This window comes from Coregonus lavaretus (assembly GCF_964263955.1).
Source record: "Coregonus lavaretus genome assembly, contig: HAP1_SCAFFOLD_2017, whole genome shotgun sequence".
NCBI lineage: Eukaryota > Metazoa > Chordata > Actinopteri > Salmoniformes > Salmonidae > Coregonus > Coregonus lavaretus.
This window is the reverse complement of record NW_028162860.1, coordinates 35,505-63,041: the sequence shown is the minus strand read 5'-3', so window position 1 is coordinate 63,041 and position 27,537 is coordinate 35,505. Positions and strand designations below refer to the sequence as shown.

General features: G+C 46.4%; 1 protein-coding gene across 1 annotated transcript in view; it reads right to left on the bottom strand.

The window, feature by feature from the left end:
- LOC311118769 (CBP80/20-dependent translation initiation factor-like) overlaps nucleotides 1-27,537 on the bottom strand; it is a gene marked incomplete at both ends in the record, with an annotated part of 72,619 nt that overhangs the window by 18,221 nt on the left and 26,861 nt on the right. Inside the window, one exon of the mRNA XM_084193549.1 lies at nucleotides 1,628-1,704. Coding sequence (XP_084049675.1) covers nucleotides 1,628-1,704 — 77 coding nt within the window. The remainder of the gene's footprint in view (nucleotides 1-1,627; nucleotides 1,705-27,537) is intronic.

Here is a 27,537-nt window from a genome sequence, read left to right as displayed (position 1 = left end):
CCTTGTCTTACCGGAGTCAGCCGTTCTATCCTGCCGATGTAGCGTATAGCCCGCTAGCTGTATGTTATCCATGTCGTCGTTCAGCCACGACGCGGTGAAAAATAAGATATTACAGTTTTTAATGTCCCGTTGGTAGGATAACCTTAGTCTTAGGTTGTCCAATTTGTTTTCAAATGATTGAACATTGGCTAATAGTATTGATGGAAGAGGCAGTTAATTCGCTCGCCGTCGGATCCTTACAAGGCACCCCGACCTACGTCTCTTTCTCATGCGAATGACGGGGATTTGGGCCTTGTCGGGTGTCTGTAGAATATCCTTCGCGTCCGACTCGTTGAAGAAAAAATCTTCGTACAATACGAGGTGAGTAATCGCTGTCCTGATATCCCGAAGCTCTTTTTGGTCATAAGAGACGGTGGCAGAAACATTATGTACAGAATAAATTACAAATAACGCGAAAAAACACACATAATAGTACAATTGGTTAGAGGGCTGTAAAACGGCAGCCATCTTCTCCGGCGCCATTCTAATATTACGCCATTCTAATATCATGCTCCTTGGTTACAACATGCTCCTTGGTTACAACATTTGTCTTTTTTTTTTTTGCAGACGCTTTTATCCAGAGCGACTTACAGTTAGTGAGTGCATACATTTTATTTTTTTCTCTCATACTGGCCCCCCGTGGGAATCGAATCCACAACCCTGGCATTGCAAGTGCCATGCTCTACCAACTGAGCTATACGGGACATGCTCCTTGGTTACAACATGTTGGGCAACAACTCATACAACCATACAGTAGTAAAAGACAAACCACAGTAGAAACTGATCCACAGCTCCTGTAGCCAGAGGCAACATTATTTACTCTCAGTAAATATTAACAATACACTACACAGCCAGCCAGCCAGGCTGGGCCCTAAGGCAAAGCCATTACCTGTGATATCTTCCAGCCTGTCTGTATCTCTCTCTGTAGTCTTTACTAGTATACCGTGATCTGCATCCTCAGCAACATTATAATCTAACCACAGCTATTTAACCCACAAACACAATCACTGTTTGGAATCAATTACCTAACGCTGCTTTCAAATAATAATAAAGAAGGGAAGAAGAGAAGAAAAGAGAAGTGAATGTCTCACTCTCTGGCTCAATTTCCTCCTTCCACAGTCAGACACCCAAATATTTTCTTTCTCGGTTGTTTCTTAGCAACAGGGGAGAACTTTCCACTGACATCATGCGCGGGAGGCATTTTCAGCAGATTAAACTGCGATTAAACTCATTTAATTGAGTGAAGGAACGTTGAACGCTGCAGTGAGAGAGAGAACTAAGAGAGGCTCATGTCTACAGTCACATGTGATTGGGGATGACAGCATTTGCATCCAAAATATAGTGCACTACTAAAAACCTCAATTTTGGGACGCAGACAATTACACTCAGAGACACACAGACCTGAGACGAGAATACTTTTCTGCCTTTTCTGTCTTTGTGTAAGTACGTCTGGTGCCAGGAGCATTCCTGCTTTGACTTTGCTTTGGCTGGAGAGAAGAGTTAAGGGTTCTGGGCTGGCCGAGTGTTTCATCAGCGTTGCAACAACGTTCCAGGAAGGTAGTTTTTGTGCACGAGTGTGTGTGCTTACCGTCGGTCGTTCCTCCTGCGTCGGAAGAGCTTTTTGGTGTGTGCAATCTCTGCTTCGTTAGGCAGGGGAGGGAAACCCTGCAGAGAGAGAGAGAGAGAGAATTAGCAAACACTTATCTAAAGCAAGTTACAGTATGTGCAGTGTGTACTCTAAAAGGCACAACTTCATCCATTAAACAGTGGTACAGTATGGTTGTTGTCAGTCAAGACTGGTCTGTCTGGTGTTGCCATGGTTACACTACAAGTGTGAGGAGGAGGATGGCTGGGGAAGGGTGTGTGTGTAAAAGTGTTGATAAGGTTTGTGCACGCCTGAGTAATATGTTGATAAAATTGTATTTTAATGTATGTGGTGGGTTGGTTGCCTGGCTACCCATCTACATTTCTCCGGCCAACTGACGTTTCTTCTCCATGATGAGTTTGGATTTTATTTCCTCCCTGACGATTTCTAGAATGCGAACACATTATAACCGTTCTGATTGGTCCCAGAAACCAATGGGTTGGGCCAGAGCCAGCCTACATGATATTGTCAACTCTGATTGGTTAGATTTGTTAGAGATTATCCAATCGCTGATAAAACAAATATTTTACAATGTCCTCATTTTAAAGTCACACAAAATACTTATAGTATGGCAGTTCCAGACTGAATGTATGTAGCGATCGATTGAGCCGCGGAATTAAATTCAAGGTGAGTCGTCAGGCAAGTGAGCTGGCATTTCGGGTGTGAATTTCAGTGTAGAATGTCAGTTTAAACGGCTGAAGTGGGACTGTGTGCGTCTACAGGCTCTCTCTGCAGTGTGGCACCATGTGGCTCCAGCACTGTTATCTCCCCATCAGCAGCATCTGCACAGGAAGAACTGGAAACCCCCACTCTGGGGCAGGGAGAAACCCTCCCTACAGACGACCTCACATCAGACTTTAAACCCCTACTCTGCTGGGGCAGGCTGACGCCCTCAGCACCACACTTTAATTGCACTTCAGTCAACAGAAATCGGGCGTGCCGCAGAGCCATGGGAGCCAGCCAGGGTAGGGCAGAACCATGTCAGATGTTTTCCATCACAGTGTTCTTTCAGATTCTCCCTGCATCACTTTGACTGACAGCTCCAGTCACCAATGTGTGTGAGAGAGAGAGAGAGAAGAGCCATATAAACATGAATGAGAATACCCAATACTCGTAGGCTTTACAGTCACACAAGGGTGATGCTGACACTTGTCACCAGTAACACCATTCAAAACCTTTGCTGTATATACTGTACACTGAGTATACAAAACATTTAATATTGAGATGCACCCCCTTTTACCCTCAGAACAGCCTCAATTCGTCGGGGCATGGACTCTGTTGCTGAAAGCGTTCTACGGGGATGCTGGACCCATGTTGACTCCAAGTTGGCTGGATGTAATTTGGGTGGTGGACCATTCTTGATTCACATGGTAAACTGTTGAACATGAAAAACCAAGCAGTGTTGCAGTTCTTGACACAAACCCGTGCGCCTGGCACCTTCTACCATACCCTGTTCAAAAGCACTTATATCTTTTGTCTTGCCCATTCATTCTGAATGGCACACATACACAATTCATGTCTCAATTGTCTCAAGGCTTAACAATCCTTATTTAACCTGTATCCTCCCCTTCATCTAAACTCCTTTTTAGATCATTAAAATACTATTACTGTTTGCTTTAGCCTGCCTGGAGTGCCAGATGAGCAGGGTTTGGACTTTTTAGATTATTCTATTGATTTCATTGCTCATTCAAGCCCAGATAAAGTGTTTGAAATTATTTCAATTAGTATTTGAACCCAGGTATGTTCAGTTCAGATGCAGATCATTCAGAAAGAAGTGAAACTTTAATTTATTTCTGAATCATCTGCATATGAACTGAACATACCTGGGTTCCTTCCCTCCCAGTCTCCTACCAGAGTCCCCCAGGACAGCAGTGTGTGTGAAGCACCAGAGTCCCCCAGGACAGCAGTGTGTGTGAAGCCCCACAGCCCCACAGAAACACAGGGATTATACTTGGTTTAACAGAGACACGCACAGAGCACTGAGCCATTCACATGCACTGAGACACCTTCATCACACTACTTTAGGTTACACACAGTCTGTCAGAGGTTTGAACTATAAAAGTAGAACTGACAGCATTTTAACTACTTTGCAGATGTGAAACAGACAATCATAATATGTCAAGAATATAAAATACCCAGTTTATGCTACAAAATCTACTTTAAGAGGTTTAAAAAATAGGTTCTATTTGACTCAAAATTCCATGAAGTACAGTAAGAAAAGATGGATGCAGTTTAATGCATGATTAATATAATTCACCAATACATTTCTTGGTAGTCCAACAAATATTGCTATCAGGTTGTAAATCACAGCTGGCCTGGTACATTGTTTTTATTTATTTATTTACTTTATTTTTGGGGGGTAGATCAGCTTTAATATTGCAGATAGATTGTAACTTCCATCAATGTAATTGTCTGCATCACTTCCAATCCCCCATGTTTTTTTTCTCGCACATACATACATACATACATACATACATACATACATACATACATACATACATACATACATACATACATACATACATACATACATACATAAAAAACATACATACATACATACAGTGGGGGGAAAAAGTATTTAGTCAGCCACCAATTGTGCAAGTTCTCCCACTTAAAAAGACGAGAGAGGCCTGTAATTTTCATCATAGGTACACGTCAACTATGACAGACAAAATGAGAAAAAAAATTCCAGAAAATCACATTGTAGGATTTTTTATGAATTTATTAGCAAATTATGGTGGAAAATAAGTATTTGGTCAATAACAAAAGTTTCTCAATACTTTGTTATATACCCTTTGTTGACAATGACACAGGTCAAAAGTTTTCTGTAAGTCTTCACAAGGTTTTCACACACTGTTGCTGGTATTTTGGCCCATTCCTCCATGCAGATCTCCTCTAGAGCAGTGATGTTTTGGGGCTGTCGCTGGGCAACACGGACTTTCAACTCCCTCCAAAGATTTTCTATGGGGTTGAGATCTGGAGACTGGCTAGGCCACTCCAGGACCTTGAAATGCTTCTTACGAAGCCACTCCTTCGTGGCCCGGGCGGTGTGTTTGGGATCATTGTCATGCTGAAAGACCCAGCCACGTTTCATCTTCAATGCCCTTGCTGATGGAAGGAGGTTTTCACTCAAAATCTCACGATACATGGCCCCATTCATTCTTTCCTTTACACGGATCAGTCGTCCTGGTCCCTTTGCAGAAAAACAGCCCCAAAGCATGATGTTTCCACCCCCATGCTTCACAGTAGGTATGGTGTTCTTTGGATGCAACTCAGCATTCTTTGTCCTCCAAACACGACGAGTTGAGTTTTTACCTAAAAGTTATATTTTGGTTCCATCTGACCATATGACATTCTCCCAATCCTCTTCTGGATCATCCAAATGCACTCTAGCAAACTTCAGACGGGCCTGGACATGTACTGGCTTAAGCAGGGGGACACGTCTGGCACTGCAGGATTTGAGTCCCTGGCGGCGTAGTGTGTTACTGATGGTAGGCTTTGTTACTTTGGTCCCAGCTCTCTGCAGGTCATTCACTAGGTCCCCCCGTGTGGTTCTGGGATTTTTGCTCACCGTTCTTGTGATCATTTTGACCCCACAGGGTGAGATCTTGAGTGGAGCCCCAGATCGAGGGAGATTATCAGTGGTCTTGTATGTCTTCCATTTCCTAATAATTGCTCCCACAGTTGATTTCTTCAAACCAAGCTGCTTACCTATTGCAGATTCAGTCTTCCCAGCCTGGTGCAGGTCTACAATTTTGTTTCTGGTGTCCTTTGACAGCTCTTTGGTCTTGGCCATAGTGGAGTTTGGAGTGTGACTGTTTGAGGTTGTGGACAGGTGTCTTTTATACTGATAACAAGTTCAAACAGGTGCCATTAATACAGGTAACGAGTGGAGGACAGAGGAGCCTCTTAAAGAAGAAGTTACAGGTCTGTGAGAGCCAGAAATCTTGCTTGTTTGTAGGTGACCAAATACTTATTTTCCACCATAATTTGCAAATAAATTCATAAAAAATCCTACAATGTGATTTTCTGGATTTTTTTCCCTCAATTTGTCTGTCATAGTTGACGTGTACCTATGATGAAAATTACAGGCCTCTCTCATCTTTTTAAGTGGGAGAACTTGCTCAATTGGTGGCTGACTAAATACTTTTTTCCCCCACTGTACATACATATATACATACATACATACATACATACCACACACACATATATATACACACATACATATGCACATACATACATATAAACACATGTATATACATATCCTTCTTTTAAATATATTTCCCTTTATTACTTTCCAACCCCACCACCCCTTCCCTAATTGGAGTAAACTAGTGAACAACAACGCTTAGGCCTCTACTTCCAGTTTATACATACTATATATACTTTATGGACACAGTCAATTTTACAATAATTATATTTTGCTTGTTTTTACTCCTGAACTTCCTCTACCCTCAACCTCTTCTATATGCCATTTCTCTCCAACTGTGCTCCTTCACAAAAGCTCTCAACCTATAACGTATGTACTTATTAAGTGAGAGGTTGTAATCTGAGGGAAAAAGGCCATTCTTGAACATGGGGTGAGACAATCTTACTAATTTGCTAGAGAACCAGTTCGGATTTAAGTAAAACATTTGTATGAATGAAGCTTTTAGTGATAGGTCTAATGCTTTAATATTTAATAATTCATGTCCTCCGAATTCATATTCATTATATAAATAGGCCTGTTTAATTTTGTCTGGCTTGCCGATCCAAATAAAATTTAATCTTTTTTTCTCATATAATTTAAACAACTGTTCGCTAGGCGTAGGCAAGACCTGGCCTGGTACATTGTTTGCTGCCTCCACCCATTCGGGATGCACTGTTTTAGTTTCAATGACTCAATATTTTGAACAAAAACGGACAAATGTAACCATGGCTGGGAATGTCAATGCAATCAAACTAGCAAGGGCAATGATCAAAAGTCAGTCATAACGTGGCTAATAGGCTAACTTATCTATTTATTTAACAACCTAAAAACACGGAGCCTAACGTTAGCTAACTAGCTAGCTGCTGGAAGGATGTTGTCATTGGACGAGTGGCCAACAATATCGTTTTTCGGTGGCTACAGCTAGAGATGCAGTTGTCATTTGGTTAGCTAGCAAGAAATGTGAATCACTTTGCTAGCTAGCTATGTTGAACTTCAACGACTGTTATCCACAGTTAGCATATCTCCTAGTTGTCAATCAAATGTCTTTTGGCATCTATCAAATGGGCGGGCAGGCAAGTTCCCATTCACCTGTCAAAACGTGGGTTGGGACCAGCATGCATTGGCAGGCAAGCTGCAGAAGGACGAGCAGGCTACTATTCCCTATCGTTTATCAGTGCACTTTTGACGGCAAACTGAAAAAGTTTGAGAGGGTTTATCTACTGTTCCCTTGTTAGATTTTGGCTTATCTCGCTCTGGCTAGCATTAGTTGTTAATCTTGTTGTTGTTGATGTGAATAGGCAACTGAGGGAGAGATAGCCTACCTTTTCATGGTTGATCAATAGGACTGTAAAGTTCCCAAATGTAAGAGAACTCCCGTGGTATTTACATATCTGCAGAAATCCATTCAGGTGTATTTTGTGGCTTTTGGCGAATACCTTCTAATGATCTAAAGTTGCGCTGTTGCTACTGCCTGTAAACACACAGTCCAGTTCAAAGTGAATGATGACAGGCCGTGGAAGTAGCTGAATTTGTCACTACAATCTTTTACCAATAAAAGTCGCCGGAGGGGTGCCCGAAAACTCGCTAAATATTGTTGGCAACACTGCCCGTGTGGCAAATGGCTTATTTGCATATACAGTGGGGAAAAAAAGTATTTAGTCAGCCACCAATTGTGCAAGTTCTCCCACTTAAAAAGATGAGAGAGGCCTGGAATTTTCATCATAGGTACACGTGATGACACTATGACAGACAAAATGAGAATTTTTTTCTCCAGAAAATCACATTGTAGGATTTTTAATGAATTTATTTGCAAATTATGGTGGAAAATAAGTATTTGGTCAATAACAAACGTTTCTCAATACTTTGTTATATACCCTTTGTTGGCAATGACACAGGTCAAACGTTTTCTGTAAGTCTTCACAAGGTTTTCACACATTGTTGCTGGTATTTTGGCCCATTCCTCCATGCAGATCTCCTCTAGCAGTGATGTTTTGGGGCTGTCGCTGGGCAACACGGACTTTCAACTCCCTCCAAAGATTTTCTATGGGGTTGAGATCTGGAGACTGGCTAGGCCACTCCAGGACCTTGAAATGCTTCTTACGAAGCCACTCCTTCGTTGCCCGGGCGGTGTGTTTGGGATCATTGTCATGCTGAAAGACCCAGCCACGTTTCATCTTCAATGCCCTTGCTGATGGAAGGAGGTTTTCACTCAAAATCTCACGATACATGGCCCCATTCATTCTTTCCTTTACACGGATCAGTCGTCCTGGTCCCTTTGCAGAAAAACAGCCCCAAAGCATGATGTTTCAACCCCCATGCGTCACAGTAGGTATGGTGTTCTTTGGATGCAACTCAGCATTCTTTGTCCTCCAAACACGACGAGTTGAGTTTTTACCAAAAAGTTATATTTTGGTTTCATCTGACCATATGACATTCTCCCAATCCTCTTCTGGATCATCAAAATGCACTCTAGCAAACTTCAGACGGGCCTGGACATGTACTGGCTTAAGCAGGGGGACACGTCTGGCACTGCAGGATTTGAGTCCCTGGCGGCGTAGTGTGTTACTGATGGTAGGCTTTGTTACTTTAGTCCCAGCTCTCTGCAGGTCATTCACTAGGTCCCCCCATGTGGTTCTGGGATTTTTGCTCACCGTTCTTGTGATCATTTTGACCCCACGGGGTGAGATCTTGCGTGGAGCCCCAGATCGAGGGAGATTATCAGTGGTCTTGTATGTCTTCCATTTCCTAATAATTGCTCCCACAGTTGATTTCTTCAAACCAAGCTGCTTACCTATTGCAGATCCAGTCTTCCCAGCCTGGTGCAGGTCTACAATTTTGTTTCTGGTGTCCTTTGACAGCTCTTTGGTCTTGGCCATAGTGGAGTTTGGAGTGTGACTGTTTGAGGTTGTGGACAGGTGTCTTTTATACTGATAACAAGTTCAAACAGGTGCCATTAATACAGGTAACGAGTGGAGGACAGAGGAGCCTCTTAAAGAAGAAGTTACAGGTCTGTGAGAGCCAGAAATCTTGCTTGTTTGTAGGTGACCAAATACTTATTTTCCACCATAATTTGCAAATAAATTCATTAAAAATCCTACAATGTGATTTTCTGGATTTTTTCTCTCTCAATTTGTCTGTCATAGTTGATGTGTACCTATGATGAAAATTACAGGCCTCTCTCATCTTTTTAAGTGGGAGAACTTGCACAATTGGTGGCTGACTAAATACTTTTTTCCCCCACTGTAGGCCAACTGTAGCTCTGATTGGCTATGGCGCACCAGACAGTTTTTATTAGGTTTTATTTACTGCCGTGTCTGTTAATTGTCCAAACGTACGGCCGCTTTCCCACTCTACATTGCTATAGAATATTCACAAATGCCTTACTCTACGTAATTCCCAAACATTCTATGAATGTATGAAATCGTGAAAATAACCATATCTCAGTGCTCGCTTGTCAGAAAATGTAAAAAAAAAAATACAAAAAATAAATAAAATGAGTGTATATGAACATATTTTCATAAGATTACATGTTGCTAAAACGCTGTCAGTTCCACTTTAACGTTGCTGGTCTTTATTTCAAACATTTTCTTTTTAATGTCTTACTAAGTTACTGCTGCTGCGGGTGACGGGGTGCTGGGCTCTGATTGGTGGAGGCTGATTGGATACATGTGTGTGGAGGGAGGAGAAGGGAAGCAGGTCAGAGGAGAAAGGAGAGAGGAGAGAGGAGGAAGGAAAGAGGAGAGAGGAGGCAGGAAAGAGGAGAGAGGAGGAAGGAAAGAGAAGAGAGGAGGAAGTAGGCAGGACAGAGGACAGAAGAGAGAGGAGGAAGGAGGCAGGAGAGAGGACAGAGGAGGAGGGAGAGAGGAGGCAAGTCAGAGGAGGCAGGAGAGAGGAGGAAGGAAAGAGGAGGAAGGAGGCAGGAGGAAGGAAAGAGGAGGAAGGAGGCAGGAGAAATGACAGAGGAGAGAGGAGGCAGGAGAGAGGAGGCAGGAGAGAGGAGGAAGGAGAGAGGAGGAAGGAAAGAGAAGAGAGGAGGAAGTAGGCAGGACAGAGGACAGAGGACAGAGGAGAGAGGAGGAAGGAGGCAGGAGAGAGGACAGAGGAGAGAGGAGGCAAGTCAGAGGAGGCAGGAGAGAGGAGGAAGGAGAGAGGAGGAAGGAGGCAGGAGAGAGGACAGAGGAGAGAGGAGGAAGGAAAGAGGAGGAAGGAGGCAGGAGAAATGACAGAGGAGAGAGGAGGCAGGAGGAAGGAAAGAGGAGGAAGGAGGCAGGAGAAATGACAGGAGAGAGGAGGAGGGAGAGATGAAAGAGAAGAGAGGAGGAAGGAGAGAGGAGGCAGGACAGAGGAGGCAGGACAGAGGAGGCAGGACAGAGGAGAGGAGGAAGGAGAGAGGAGGCAGGACAGAGGAGAGAGGAGGCAGGAGAGAGGAGGCAGGGGATAGAGCAGGCAGGGGAGGCAGGGGATAGAGGAGGCAGGAGACAGGGACTAGAGGAGGCAGGAGAGAGGAGGCAGGAGAGAGGAGGCAGGGGATAGAGCAGGCAGGGGATGCAGGGGATAGAGGAGACAGGGGAGGCAGGGGATATAGGAGGCAGGAGATAGAGGAGGCAGGGGATAGAGGAGACAGGGGAGGCAGGGGATAGAGGAGACAGGGGAGGCAGGGGATAGAGGAGACAGGGGAGGCAGGGGATAGAGGAGGCAGGGGATAGAGGAGGCAGGAGGCAGGGGATAGAGGAGACAGGGGATAGAGGAGGCAGGGGAGAGGAGAGAGGAGGCAGGAGAGAGGAGGCAGGGGAGAGAGGAGGCAGGGGATAGAGCAGGCAGGGGAGGCAGGGGATAGAGGAGGCAGGAGACAGGGGAGACAGGGGAGGCAGGGGATATAGGAGACAGGGGAGGCAGGGGATAGAGGAGGCAGGAGGCAGGGGATAGAGGAGGCAGGAGGCAGGGGATAGAGGAGACAGGGGATAGAGGAGGCAGGGGATATAGGAGACAGGGGAGGCAGGGGATAGAGGAGACAGGGGATAGAGGAGACAGGGGAGACAGGGGATAGAGGAGGCAGGGGATAGAGGAGGCAGGGGATATAGGAGGCAGGGGATAGAGGAGACAGGGGATAGAGGGGACAGGGGATAGAGGAGGCAGGGGATAGAGGAGACAGGGGATAGAGGAGGCAGGGGATAGAGGAGGCAGGGGATAGAGGAGGCAGGGGATAGAGGAGACAGGGGATAGAGGAGACAAGGGGGTAGAGGAGACAGGGGATAGAGGAGGCAGGAGGCAGGGGATAGAGGAGACAGGGGATAGAGGAGGCAGGGGATAGAGACAGGGGATAGAGGAGACAGGGGATAGAGGAGACAGGGGATAGAGGAGGCAGGGGATAGAGGAGGCAGGGGATAGAGGAGACAGGGGATAGAGGAGGCAGGGGATAGAGGAGGCAGGGGACAGGGGATAAAGGAGAGGGGAGGCAGGGGATAGAGGAGGCAGGAGGCAGAGGATAAAGGAGACAGGGGAGGCAGGGGATAGAGGAGGCAGGGGATAGAGGAGACAGGGTATAGAGGAGACAGGGGATAGAGGAGGCAGGAGACAGGGGATAGAGGAGACAGGGGATAGAGGAGACAGGGGATAGAGGAGGCAGGGGATAGAGGAGGCAGGGGATAGAGGAGGCAGGGGATAGAGGAGACAGGGGATAGAGGAGACAGGGGATAGAGGAGACAGGGGATAGAGGAGACAGGGGATAGAGGAGACAGGGGATAGAGGAGACAGGGGATAGAGGAGACAGGGGATAGAGGAGGCAGGAGGCAGGGGATAGAGGAGACAGGGGATAGAGGAGGCAGGGGATAGAGGAGGCAGGGGATAGAGGAGACAGGGGATAGAGGAGGCAGGGGATAGAGGAGGCAGGGGATAGAGGAGGCAGGGGATAGAGGAGGCAGGGGATAGAGGAGGCAGGGGATAGAGGAGGCAGGGGATAGAGGAGGCAGGGGACAGGGGACAGGGGATAGAGGAGGCAGGAGGCAGGGGATAGAGGAGACAGGGGATAGAGGAGACAGGGGATAGAGGAGGCAGGGGATAGAGGAGGCAGGGGATAGAGGAGACAGGGGATAGAGGAGACAGGGGATAGAGGAGGCAGGGGATAGAGGAGACAGGGGATAGAGGAGGCAGGGGATAGAGGAGGCAGGGGATAGAGGAGGCAGGGGATAGAGAAGGCAGGAGATAGAGGAGACAGGGGATAGGGGATAGAGGAGGCAGGGGATAGAGGAGACAGGGGATAGAGGAGGCAGGGGATAGAGGAGACGGGATAGAGGAGACAGGGGATAGAGGAGACAGGGGACAGAGGAGACAGGAGACAGGGGATAGAGGAGGCAGGGGATAGAGGAGACAGGAGACAGGGGACAGAGGAGACAGGAGACAGGGGATAGAGGAGGCAGGGGATAGAGGAGACAGGAGACAGGGGATAGAGGAGACAGGGGATAGAGGAGACAGGGGACAGAGGAGACAGGGGACAGAGGAGACAGGAGACAGGGGATAGAGGAGGCAGGGGATAGAGGAGACAGGGGATAGAGGAGACAGGGGATAGAGGAGACAGGGGACAGAGGAGACAGGAGACAGGGGATAGAGGAGGCAGGGGATATAGGAGACAGGGGATAGAGGAGACAGGGGACAGAGGAGGCAGGGGATAGAGGAGACAGGGGATAGAGGAGACAGGGGATAGAGGAGGCAGGAGGCAGGGGATAGAGGAGACAGGGGATAGAGGAGGCAGGGGATAGAGGAGGCAGGGGATAGAGGAGACAGGGGATAGAGGAGACAGGGGATAGAGGAGACAGGGGATAGAGGAGACAGGGGATAGAGGAGACAGGGGATAGAGGAGGCAGGGGATAGAGGAGGCAGGGGATAGAGGAGGCAGGGGATAGAGGAGGCAGGGGATAGAGGAGACAGGGGACAGAGGAGACAGGGGACAGAGGAGACAGGAGACAGGGGATAGAGGAGGCAGGGGATAGAGGAGACAGGGGATAGAGGAGACAGGGGATATAGGAGACAGGGGATAGAGGAGACAGGGGACAGAGGAGGCAGGAGGCAGGGGATAGAGGAGGCAGGGGATAGAGGAGGCAGGGGATAGAGGAGAGGGGAGGCAGGGGAAGGAAGGCCTGTGTAGAGTGGCACGGAGGTTGAACAGAGGCCCAGCCCAGAGAAGCTAGCCCTCGTCAGAGAGCTCTGCCCTGGAGACTGAGAGAGGAGGAAAGAGGAGAGGGGAAGAGAGCGCCACCATGCTGGGGTGGGCAAGATAAAGGGACACTCAGAGAGATTGTCTTTCTCGCCCAAACTCATTGGTCTACACGGCGGCTGTATGAAGAGACTACCAGACAGCCAACACAACATGGCCATCCAATGTAATACCCCTGATTCCAGGTCAGTTGAAGAGGCATACACCAATACATACTGGTGGGCAAGCAGAGGAGATACCAATGTAGTTATCCTTCTATGAAAAATAAACCCTGATTAGTGCCAATAAATGTTAATTCACAATAGGTCTGCTTCATTCAGGATTTAACTGGTTAACTCCAGAGAACGCTCTGAGCCAGGGAGTCAGAAGCAAGAAAGAGAAAGGACTAGGAGGAGGAGAGGAAAAGAGGGAGGGAGGGAGGGAGGGAGGATGAGGGGCAGAGTTGCATGTTTAGCTACTGTTGTTTTCCTGTAGGATATCATTAGCTGTAATTCAGCTTCCAAATGGTTACCAGATGACTATCACAACTCCAACTCTTAGTCATCAAAGCTAGAGAAAAAATGTAAATATTTAGAGAAAAGTTAGCGAGGGAGATTTGGGGTTTGCATGAGAATCTGCTGTGGCTCTTTCCATCATAACTTAAGAGTTTTAAGTGCTGTAAAGAAATAGAAAAAAGCCCCTTTTCAATATTCAAACTCAGACATGGACGTCAGAGTTTTAAAAAAAACATATAGATGTTATCTCCTTGAGCAGCTTTCAGACTAAGCAGATTGCTTTTTTTGTTGTTGTTGCTGGAATAGCATTTTTCAAAACCTGTCATCAGTGCAGATAAAAAATAAAAAAATAAAAAATATGAGAAACACTGCGATAAGGTTTCTCTCCAGCCTCATTCAGACCAGACCTTATAGGAAAATAGTAGCATAAAACCTATAGGTAACATACAGTGCCTTGAAAAAGTATTTGCCCCCTTTCTGATTTTCTCTATATTTGCATATTTTTGATACTGAATGTTATCAGATCTTCAACCAAAACCTAATATTAGATAAAGGGAACCTGAGTTTACAAATAACAAAAAAATGTGATACTTATTTTATTTAATTAACAAAGTTACGCAACTCCCAATTCCCTTGTGAAAAAGTAATTGCCCCCTTACACTCTTAACTGGTTGTGCCACCTGTAGCTACAATGTCTCCAACCAAATGCTTCCTGTAGTTGTTGATCAGTCCCTCAAATCGCTGTGGAGGAATTTTGTCCCAGTCTTGCGTGCAGAACTGCTCAGGTAGCCGACAGACAGGGCATTGCTGATAAAGTCAGTTGAGCATAAAGTTCGGAATGACACAATAGAATGTGCACAACATCTAAAGACCTGCATCACTATACGGAGAGCGTTGCCGTTTCTTAAAGGACGTATTTGGGTGTTTTTGGAGCCTTTGTTCAGGTTTTATCGGTACCCCTGCAACTGCATGAGGAAGTCTATCGCTGGTGGGGTAAGTTTCTTAAAAACAAATGAAATCGGCAAAAAAAGTGTCTGGACACCTCTACAACATGAAATTTGCATCAAAAATGTCGATTTGGTTAAAAAAAAGTTAACTTGTTCTTTAAAACTACCACTCTAGCTACCCAGCAACTTCATAAGAAACACGGTAGTATGGTCTCTCTTATAGTATAACCTTGTGTTACGTGAGCAGAGGAGCACAGCCAGACAGCAGACTGTAGACAAACAGTGAGGGGAGGACCAGACAAACAGACAGTGAAGGGAGGACCAGACAGACAGACAGACACAGACAGACAGACAGACATATAGTGAAGGGAGGACCAGACAGACAGACAGTGAAGGGAGGACCAGACAGACAGACAGACACAGACAGACAGACAGACATATAGTGAAGGGAGGACCAGACAGACAGACAGTGAGGGGAGGACCAGACAGACAGACAGACAGTGAGGGGAGGACCAGACAGACAGACAGACAGTGAGGGGAGGACCAGACAAACAGACAGTGAGGGGAGGACCAGACAGACAGACAGACACAGACAGACAGACATATAGTGAAGGGAGGACCAGACAGACAGACAGTGAGGGGAGGACCAGACAGACAGACAGACAGTGAGGGGAGGACCAGACAGACAGACAGACAGTGAGGGGAGGACCAGACAGACAGACAGACAGTGAGGGGAGGACCAGACAGAGAGACAGACACAGACAGACAGACATATAGTGAAGGGAGGACCAGACAGACAGACAGTGAGGGGAGGACCAGACAAACAGACAGACACAGACAGACAGACATATAGTGAAGGGAGGACCAGACAGACAGACAGTGAGGGGAGGACCAGACAGACAGACAGACAGTGAGGGGAGGACCAGACAGACAGACAGACAGTGAGGGGAGGACCAGACAGACAGTGAGGGGAGGACCAGACAGACAGACAGACAGTGAGGGGAGGACCAGACAGACAGTGAGGGGAGGACCAGACAGACAGACAGACAGACAGTCAGTGAGGGGAGGACCAGACAGACAGACAGTGAGGGGAGGACCAAACAGACAGTGAGGGGAGGACCAGACAGACAGACAGTGAGGGGAGCACCAGACAGACAGACAGTGAGGGGAGGACCAGACAGACAGTGAGGGGAGGACCAGACTGATCAAAGAGTATGCTCAGCACGTCTCCCCCAGCCAGGGGAAGGAGCCCTGGAGCCGTGGGTAGGTCTGTCTCTGTGTTTGTGTGAGTGGAGCATGGAGCCCTCACCAGGTAGCTCAGGTACTGCGCCACATTCCAACGGCTGGGGTTCAGGGGTCAAGGGGAAGGGCTCTAACCTCAGACAGTGACACACAGACAGAACACTGAATGCATGACCTCATGACCTCTGTGGCCTGACTATTGTGAAAGAGAAGTCATAAGTCATTGAGCGCAAGAAAGCCTGCTATAACAGGCATAATACATGTTTTTTTTTTTCAAATCATTCTTTATTTTACCAGGTAAGTTGACTGAAAACACATTCTCATTTACAGCAATGACTGGGGAATAGTTACAGTGGAGAGGAGGGGGGATGAATGAGCCAATTGGAAGCTGGGGGTGATTAGGTGGCCATGATGGTATGAGGACCACATTGGGAATTTATCCAGGACACCAGGGTTAACACCCCTACCCTTACGATAAGTGCCATGAGATCTTTAGTGACCACAGAGAGTCAGGACACCCGTTTAACGTCCCATCCGAAAGACGACTCTACACAGGGCAATGTCCCCAATCACTGCTCTGGGGCACTGGGATATTCTTTTAGACCAGAGGAAAGAGTGCCTCCTACTGGCCATCCAACACCACTCCCAACAGCATCTGGTCTCCCATCCAGGGACCGCCCAAGACTAACCCTGCTTAGCTTCAGAGGAAAACCAGCAGTGGGATACAGGGTGGTATGTTGCTGGCATGTTATAACATAGAAAACAGTGTTTGGATAGGGACAGAGCATGTCATGCACACATGACAATATCATTCTGAATTCCTAGAATAAATCGATAATAGCCAATCCCCCATCAGAAATACCAGCCAGAAAACCCCTGAAAGTCAGACAGTCCCATACTGGGTTGAGCTGAGAGGGACAAGCGTCACAATACGTGTCCTGTTCCTGTCACGTCTCTACTCTCTGCACATGACCGTGATGCTCCATGGCCAGGTCACAATGGGGGGTTGGCAGGCGACACAGAGGTAGAGAGGAATTCCAATTCCGACAACCTCTAGCCTCATTGTGTAATGATCCTGCTAGATTAAGCTTCATTCACAAAGCCAACACTCCATTGTTCCCTCTCTGCTTATTTATACTTGTTAAGCCTCCCTCCAAAAGCAATAAATGAAGGAGAGAAACAAAACTCTCAACGTATATATCATCACAGCGTGTATTATTTCAAGACTCGAGGGCTATACAAAGTAACTGTCTTTCTGCTGTCTCCAGTCAGCTCACGGTGAAAAACGTGATACAGAGACGTCATCCTCTCCTGACAGGAAGGGAAAGAATGGATTTTTTAAATTATTATTTGGTTTCTTAAAAGGGACCATGTTTTCTACAGCACAAATAACACTATTTCATTGTTATTGGGGAAAACTGGCACTGATTGACAACCATGTCTGATGCATGGGAATTTTGAATGCCCATAGAGTGCAGAGTGCGAGAAGAAGTTGGGGGGGGAGAGAGAAAGAGCGAGAAAGAGAGAATTATATATATATTTTTAATACCTTTATTGGCCCAATAGTTACATAATTAAAAGCAAACTTTATTTCATTTTAACAGACCTAGAAAGTTACAGGGGAGAGAGCGAGAGAGGGAGGGAGGGAGAGCAGAGAGAGAACGCAGAGAGATAGAGAGCGCAGGCAGAGAGCGCAGCGAGAGAAAGAGTGCAGATAGAGAGAGCGCAGAGAGAGAAAGAGTGCAGAGAGAGAAAGAGTGCAGAGAGAGAGAGAGCGCAGCAAGAGAAAGAGTGCAGAGAGAGAGAGAGCGCAGCGAGAGAAAGAGTGCAGAGAGAGAGAGAGCGCAGCGAGAGAAAGAGTGCAGAGAGAGAGAGAGCGCGGGAGGAGAGCAGTCAGGGCCGTCTGATAACAGACCTTTGGGAATTATTTTAATTTCACTGGCTGTGTTGTGGTGTGTGCTGTGTGTGAGCAGCCAGCCAAGACAGCTCACCCTGCCAAGCAGCTATATTCCATTTGCTGCATCTTGCACCTCAGGCGGCAGACATTTTGTAATCTCTGTTTGCAGACTTTCCTCTTTAGGGGACCTTTAAATCACTTACAAAGGGGACTGAGGGGAATATGTGCATTATATATATAAAACATCTTGCAATTACAGTACTGTTCTTTGTTTGCATTGAATTATTATAGTTCAATGTCAAATAATGACCTATTCTAACACTGGTAATATACATCTTTGAACACAAGAATGAAGTCATGTCAATAAATCCCTTCTCAAACGACAGACGCATGTAATGACAACACAGAGAGAAAGTGGAAGATAAATGAACCAGTTCTTCATCTCTTGGAGGAGGGTTTTCAGGGCCTTGGGCTACAGAAGGCACAGAGCCAGACACGCCTTGTTACTACAGAAAATGTCAATTCCTTTGACACATTTTTATGAGTTTTGAGACTAGGTCTGTGTCCCTAATGGCACCTTACCCTTTATAGTACACTACTTCTGACCTGGGCACTACAGGAAATAGGGGGGAGAGAGGGGGGGAGAGAGAGGGGGAGAGAGAGGGAGGGGAGAGAGAGGGAGGGGAGAGAGAGGGAGAGAGGGAGGGGAAAGAGAGGGAGGGGAGAGAGGGGGGAGAGAGAGAGGGGAGCGAAGGTGGAGAGAGAGAGGGGAGCGAGGGGGGAGAGAGAGGGGGGAGAGGAGAGAGAGATAGGGGGAGAGGGGGGGAAAGAGAGGGGAGAGGGAGAGAGCGAGAGAGAGGGGGGAGGAGAGAGAGGGGAGAGAGGGGGGAGAAAGAGGGGAGAGAGGGGAGAAGAGAGAGGAGGGGAGAGAGGGGAGAAGAGAGAGGAGGGGAGAGAGGGGAGAAGAGAGAGGGGGGAGCGAGAGGGGGAAGAGAGAGGGGGGAGCGAGAGGGGGAAGAGAGAGGGGGAGCGAGAGGGGGAAGAGAGAGGGGGGAAGCGAGAGAGGGGGAAGAGAGAGGGGGGGAGCGAGAGAGGGGGGAAGAGAGAGGGGGGGAGCGAGAGAGGGGGGGAGCGAGAGGGGGAAGAGAGAGGGGGGAGCGAGAGGGGGAAGAGAGAGGGAGGGGAGAGATACATTTTTGCCATTTGGGACACAACCTAGGACTATCCTCCTAATCAAATCAAATCAAATGGCCGCATTCACATATTTAGCAGATGTTATTGCGGGTGTAGTGAAATGCTCGTATTGGTCTGGGAGGTGACCAAGAACCCGATGCTCACTCTGAAAGAGCTCTAGAGTTCCTCTGTGGAGATGGGAGAACCTTCCAGAAGGACAACCATCTCTGCAGCACTCCACCAATCAGGCCTTTACGGTAGAGTGGCCAGACGGAAGCCACTCCTCAGTAAAAGGCACATGAGAGCCCGCTTGGAGTTTGCCAAAAGGCACCTAAAGACTACCAGACCATGAGAAACAAGATTCTCTGGTCTGATGAAACCAAGGTTGAACTCTGGCCTGAATGCCAAGCGTCACGTCTGGAGGAAACCTGGCACCATCCCTACCGTGAAGCATGGTGGAGGCAGCATCATGCTGTGGGGATGTTTTTCAGCGGCAGGGACTGGGAGACTAGTCAGGATCAAAGGGAAAGATGAACGGAGCAAAGTACAGAGAGATCCTTGATGAAAACCTGCTCCAGAGGGCTCAAAAACTCAGACTGGGGCCAAGGTTCACCTTCCAACAGGACAACGACCCTAAGCACACAGCCAAGACAACAAAGGAGTGGCTTCGGGACAAGTCTCTGAATGTCCTTGAGTGGCCCTGCCAGAGCCCGGACTTGAACCCGATCTAACATCTCTGGAGAGACCTGAAAATAGCTGTGCAGCAACGCTCCCCATCCATCCTGACAGAGCTTGAGAGAATCTGCAGAGAAGAATGGGAGAAACTCCCCAAATACAGGTGTGCCAAGCTTGTAGCGTCATTACCAAGAAGACTCGAGGCTGTAATCGCTGCCGAAGGTGGTTCAACAAAGTACTGAGTAAAAGGGTCTGAATACTTATGTAAATGTGATATTTATTTTATTTTTTTGCAAAAATGTCAAAAAATCCATTAGGCCGGACAAAGTAGAATGACTGTTTAACGGATGCCCCGCCGGACTTTACTCCACACCCCGCAAAAATATATATATTCAGATGTGTTCTTTTTTGGGCAATATATGCAGTGCTTTGTTTATTATGCACTGTCCGCTCTCCCTTGAGGCTTTCCCAAGTTGATGCACAAGACACCAAACAGCCTCAGATCACGCGCTCAGATCATGTTCGAGCCTCGGATTGGACAGTGAAACACACACGCTCGCACCTGCAGGCGACGTGCAGATGTTTCATTTCTCTCACATGCCGTCATGGCTGAAGCCAGCGCAAATTCCTGCTATTTATGTGTCCAGGTTAAACGTGGAACGTCCCTCATTATAAACAAACAGTCGGTTAAATTCATGGTTAATGCATCATTTTCAGATCTATTAGAAGCGATTAAGACGCCAGAGATCAGGGCATTCATCAGCAAAGTAGTGCAAGCTGATTGTATTTTGGACAACCAAATTGAAGTCAAAATGATTGATGAAATCGAAGTGTCAGCTGTATGGTGATTTGCGATTCATAACTTACATTTTACCGATACTACCAGTAGTAGTAGGCTAACCGATAACACCAACACGGAATGCGTTTGAAGTGATAATGCACCGCCGAAAACAATGATGTGATCGACTGTCTCCAAGGTGGGGGCGTTTCGTGGCAGCCAGACGAGACAATCGAAGGAGGCGGTGAGCAAAGTTACTGGGCTCGAATTTAGTCAAGCTTGCTATATATAGATGAATGATTCTAATTGTGCATGTTATAAACAAAATGTGTTTATTTTGATGATGATAGACTATACTCTATGGTTGGATTTATGTATTTTTTCCAATGCTACATTAATTTGGCAGACCGAACTTGTTTGACTCACTTTCTACAAGGCTAGTCTTTGAGAGGCCTAATCATATTATATACGCCTATAGACTACATAGATGCATTCAGGTAATGAACTCCTTATTATACAACAACATTTTAATTTGATTACAATTATTTATTGTCAATAATTCTTGAATTAGAAAAAAGTTAAATGGTCTACTCTATTACCCTATACATCACATTAAATTACCAGATTGGATTGCACTTTTTCCAGTGTTACATTCATTTGACCTAATTCGAATGATTGCCCTTTATTAACAATAATATATTTTTCCTAGAAAAGGGAAATTATTGTCTTAATTTGTTAAAGCCTTGTTAGGCTATACAATTAAGTAGATTCATGAACTGATAATACACTCATATATTACTTTTTTTCCCCCATTTTTTTTGTGTGTGTGAATATGATAGAATATTGCATTCTATTATACATCATATGTGAATAATGTTCATTTATTTGTATATTAATAATAATAATCTGAAAATCAAACTGAAATGTAATATTTCTCCTATTTTTCATGTCCATATAGCCTGGACATTCGTTACCAGATTATCAAAAGCACTCTGATGTACGGACCCCCATCTAGAGAAGTTGAAAGAGAGAGGCTTAGCCATACCAGACAGATTCCTGCAATTACCTCAAGGCCTTGGATCCTACAACAGATACCAGGAAACACGACACAAGGCACCAACACTGAGTCAAGATCAGCTTCGGGATCATTTGCAGTCAGCTCTCTATCTCAATACCCCAGCCCTGGGCATGCCGGAATCACTTCACAGGTATTTTAATGATCTATCTCAATACCCCAGCCCTGGGCATGCCGGAATCACTTCACAGGTATTTTAATGATCTATCTCAATACCCCAGCCCTGGGCATGCCGGAATCACTTCACAGGTATTTTAATGATCTATCTCAATACCCCAGCCCTGGGCATGCCGGAATCACTTCACAGGTATTTTAATGATCTATCTCAATACCCCAGCCCTGGGCATGCCGGAATCACTTCACAGGTATTTTAATGATCTATCTCAATACCCCAGCCCTGGGCATGCCGGAATCACTTCACAGGTATTTTAATGATCTATCTCAATACCCCAGCCCTGGGCATGCCGGAATCACTTCACAGGTATTTTAATGATCTATCTCAATACCCCAGCCCTGGGCATGCCGGAATCACTTCACAGGTATTTTAATGATCTATCTCAATACCCCAGCCCTGGGCATGCCGGAATCACTTCACAGGTATTTTAATGATCTATCTCAATACCCCAGCCCTGGGCATGCCGGAATCACTTCACAGGTATTTTAATGATCTATCTCAATACCCCAGCCCTGGGCATGCCGGAATCACTTCACAGGTATTTTAATGAATGTATTGTGTCATTTTTCTACATCAGTTAAGTTTGTGGCACACTACTAGTCCTTGAAGATTCATGTCAAACATACTGTGTCTGATATTGTAAAATGTCACCATTTATTCAGGAAATGTAAAACGTTTATTTTCAAAAGTAAATCTAAGCTTTATGTTTTAAACCTCTCAACTAAAACTGCCTGTATTCCTTGTTCACGTTAGATCTCAGAGAAGATGTGGTGTGTCTAACAGAGTCCAGAGCCGCTTATGCATCCCACTTGGAGAAGGTGAATCAAGCAATGACCAGACGTCACCAACAGCCCACTCCCCTACGTAAACCAGAGTCTGATGTTTTATGCTACACTGTGAGAGGATCATGCGGACCGGTCAACCCCCAGTACAGCACTCTGTTGCAAGCTATGGAGAAAGTGCCCCAATACCACCCCCTCTTTCTACTGGACTTTGCTCCTGAAGATAGATTCCAGAGAAGGAAATGGATTGACAACTTGAAACTTCCATTGACTTTCACTTTGTACAAGTATGCCTGTGGTAACTACCTAGGGCCTAGGCACTCTGACATTCATATGGAAGGTATCCTCACACAGCAATGGCGTTCATGAGACCAGGCAAGCTTCTGTCATCTCCACACTGAGAAAATAAATACCAACATACCACACTAGAGCAATGTAAAAAGCATTCCTGAACAAATACGCACATGCTGCCAAAGTGAACAGCTACTTCTTGAGAAAAATGTATCGGTTTCTGACAGATGACAAGAGTTCAGCAAACGATGATGAACAGTGCCTACTTGATGAGAGAGTATCCTTGTTCCTCGATGGTGATGACCCAGACCTGATCATGGATTTAAGGAAGCTTGGGATGAAGTACAGAAGTATTTGAACGAGTACACAGATCAGGTCAACGATCACAGACATGGGGAGTACTAGAACTTATCTTTTGCTATATCAGTTGAGGACTTGCGTGACACAGTGGAAAAGTGGCTTCCACCAGAAACTAAAATCCCATCAATACAGTGGCTAAGACGTTTACACCCAATAATCCATGGTCCATGTCTGCTCTCCAGTACACAGGAAGGTTTGACCTCAAGTTCATGGTCCAATCTCTGGTGATAAGGGACATCAAGACTCAACGTGTGTCGCAGTACAGTGGAACTACATTAAACAGTTTGCCTGCATGTGGCAGAAGGACTGTAAAACGTTATGTATGGATGATAAGGCAATCATCCCTGTCGGGAGAACCTGGCCAGCCTATAGGGACCTGTAACAGAGGCAGACATCCAAGCATTGCCCCCTGTGATTGGGCCAGTTCTAGCAGCTGCCGGCCATGATGACCACATCAGTGGACTTGAACCATCTGTCACGTTGATCCCAGGCATCCCAGCATCTCCATCTAGTGCATTCTATGATGGGAAAGTTCATGTCACTGTCAAGGACAAGGTTTTCGAGCCATCCAGCCCCCTTCGACACAGTTGAAAATCTCAGCATCCTCAGAGGAGAGAACTACAGTGAAGATGTCTCTCTCAACAAGTCAATCTTGATCATTCAATCTGATGGTGAGCCAGACCACAGAACCACATATGCCTCTGTTCAAGCATGCCACTCACTCCTGTTTGTTCAACTGGATCTTGACATGCTTATCGCCTGTAGAACAGCACCAGGTGACAGCTGGGCCAACCCTGCCGAGAGAGTTAATTCCCTTCTAAACTTGGGGCTTCAGGGAACAGCCCTGGCTAGGGAGAAGATGGAAGAATCAAATGAGAAGTGTGTGAAGAAGTGTAGCACAATGACAAGCCTATGGGAAACAGTCACCAAACAACCAGACCTGAAAGAGGCCCGTGAAAGGCGTATGCATCCTGTGGCAGCTGAGTGGCCGGTTTGAGTGCCTGAAGTGGAAAGGAAACACGTAGAAGTACATCAGCCCGCAACACAGGAAGAAATTGCCAATATTGCACAACAATTCAACATCATTGATATAGAAGTTGACATGACGCATTACCTCAGCAGAAAACACCTGGACAAGGAACAGTACAAGCAATTCCAGGACAGACATTTCAAGATGTCACAATACATGGTACAGATCAAGAAATACGAGGGAGAAGATCCATGCTGGTACTGCTTAATGAATCCTCCACGCTGGTACTGCTTAATGAATCCTCCACGCTGGTCCTGCTTAATGAATCCTCCACGCTGGTACTGCTTAATGAATCCTCCACGCTGGTACTGCTTAATGAATCCTCCACGCTGGTACTGCTTAATGAATCCTCCACGCTGGTACTGCTTAATGAATCCTCCACGCTTGCCAGAAGAACAATTTAAGAAATTAAAGGTTTGCGCCTGATCCAACATTGACAGCAGACAGACGTGAGTACCAGAAATTTGATGATCTGTACAGCTTGGACACAACTGACAAGGATAGGCCTTCTCTGACACCAAATATAGAAAATGTAAAGAAGAGTGCTGACATGGTCAGTGCAAAGGTGAGAGCGACCATCAACTGTGTTGAATGTGAGAAACCAAGGCGCTTGTATGCCAAAAGCAAGCTGTCTAAAGAAGAACAGAAAGCAGTCCAACGCATTCGGGATGAGAAAATCTTTACATGTGGTTCAGAGCTTTTCCAAGAAGACAATCCAATTCACAAGCAGATAGTTGCTTTCAAGGGGCCAACCTGTGGACTGCAAGTGGAGACGCAGTATTACTCAGCAATCACAGTGTCATTTCCAGATGTGTGTCCATTGTGGATGTCCAGATGTTCTTGAGGGGGAAGAGGTGGTGAGGCTCAAACAACAATTCCAACATGTCAGGCCAATGTGCCCAGTGTGTAAGCAAGAAGGAAAGCAGTTCCTTACGACAGCTCCAATAATTCTTAAAAATAAATGAACACCCTAGAGACCAGAATAAACAACAAATAAAAGGACAAAACAGACCGTGCTGTTGAACAGTAAAAAGCAGCAGGTGATTGTGCTATTGCCTCTGACCACAGAACATTGGCCGTCATTTTTATTTCCAGACGATTCTACATGTTGAATGGCCATTGTTTGTTGACACCCAGTAGGGTGATCTACTGCACACGGCCAACTTTAGTTATGGTGTCTTGTGAAGCTGTTCTAGATTTTAAATCAGAGATTAGTTTTTTTAAAAATATCAGGAATAAAGAAACTGTCGCAAGTTATACTTCCCATTGTGTTTAATTTCTCACGGTTATAACATTGTAACGTCTGCATTCTTTTAAAGAAAAATAGTGTACGTTTTGGCATGGAATAATATCAATCTTGAAGCTCACATTAGGTCTAGAGCCTGTATAAGTGCCTAGGACAAAGTACTGTTATTCTTTATCCACTTCATGTTTTTTTTATTTATTTTCTTCGCTCGCTCGCCTCACTTTTCTGGGGGTAAAATCTGTTAAACAGTGAATCAATTTTGTCTGGCCTTATGGGGTATTGTGTGTAGATGTAATCAATTTTAGAATAAGGCTGTAACATAACAAAATATGGAAAAAGTCAAGGGGTCTGAATACTTTCCGAATGCACTGTATGTGATGGGATATATAGACTATTTGGACAATATATGGATAGAATATGTAGTATATCTGAAGAATAGTATATGTACAGCAATAGTTAAATAGGATAGGTCTTGACTAGAATACAGTTTATACATATGAAGTGGGTAAAACAGTATGTAAACATTATTCAAGTGACCAGTGCTGCATGACTCTATGTACATAGGGCAGCAGCCTCTAAGGTGCAGGGTAGAGTAACCGGGTGGAAGCCGGCTAGTGACAGTGACTAAGATTCAGGGCAGGGTACTGGGTGGAGGCCAGCTAGTGATGGCTATTAAACAGTCTGATGGCCTTGAGATAGAAGCTGTTTATCAGTCTTTCGGTCCCAGCTTTGATGCACTTGTACTGACCTCGCCTTCTAGATGGTAGTGGGGTGAACAGGCCGTGGCTCGGTGGCTGAGGTCCTTGATTATCTTCTTGGCCTTCCTATGACACCGGGTGCTGTAGATGTCCTGGAGGGCAGGCAGTGTGCCCCCGGTAATGCGTTGGGCAGACCGCACCACCCACTGGAGAGCCCTGCGGTTGCGGGCGGTGTAGTTGCTGTACCAGGCGGTGATACAGCCCGACAAGATACTCTCAATGGTGCATCTGTAAAAGTTTGTGAGGGTCATAGGGGCCAAGCCAAATTTCTTCAGCCTCCTGAGTTTTAAGAGGCGCTGTTGCACCTTCTTCACCACAATGTCTGTGTGGGTGGACCATTTCAGATTGTCAGTGATGAGTACGCCGAGGAACTTGAAGCTTTTCGCCTTCTCCACTGCGGCCCCGTCGATGTGGATGGGGCGTGCCTCCTCTGCTGTCACAATCAGCTCCTTCGTTTTGTTGACTTTGAGGGAGAGGTTATTTTCCTGGCACCACTTCGCCAGGGCCCTCACCTCCTCCCTGTAGGCTGTCTCGTCGTCGTTGGTAATCAGGCCTACCACTGTTGTGTCGTCTGCAAACTTGATGATTGAGTAAGAGACGTATGTGGCCACGCAGTCATGGGTGAACAGGGAGTACAGGAGGGGGCTGAGCACGCACCCTTGTGGGGCCCCTGTGTTGAGGATCAGCATGGTGGAGGTGTTGTTGCCTACCTTCACCACAGGAAGTCCAGGACCCAGTTGCACAGGGCGGGGTTCAGACCCAGGGCCCCGAGCTTGATGATGCGCTTGGAGGGTACTTTGGTGATGAACGCTGAGCTGTAGTCAATGAACAGCATTCTTACATAGGTAGTCCTCTTGTTCAGATAGGGCAGTGTGATGGCGATTGCATCATCCGTGGATCTATTGGGGCGGTACGCAAATTGCAGTGGGTCTAGGGTGTTGGGTAAGGTGGAGGTGATATGATCCTTAACTAGCCTCTCAAAGCACTTCATGATGACAGATGTAACTGCTAAGAGGCGATTGTCATTTAGTTCAGAAACTTTCGCTTTCTTTGGTATTGGAACAACGGTGGACATCTTGAAGCAAGTGGGGACAACAGACTGGAATAGGGAGAGATTGAATATGTCTGAAAACACTCTAGCCAGATGGTCTGCGCATGGTTTGTGGACGCAGCTAGGGATGCCGTCTGGGCCGGTAGCCTTGCGAGGGTTAACACGCATAAAAGTCTCACGTCGGCCACGGAGAACGAGAGCCTACAGTCCACGGGAGTGGTGGTGGCCCGCGTCGGCTGCTCAGTGTTGTTCTCGAGGTGGACGAAGGTGTTTAGCTTGTCCGGGAGCAAGAGGTTGGTGTCTGTGACGTGGCTGGTTTTCCCTTTATAATCTGTGATTGTCTGGAGTCCCTGCCACATACATCTCGTGTCTGAGCCGTTACAATTGCAACCCCACTTTGTCTCTGTCCTGAAGTTTTGCCTGTTTGATTGCCTTACGAAGGGCATAACTGGACTGTTTGTACTCAACCATATTCCCAGT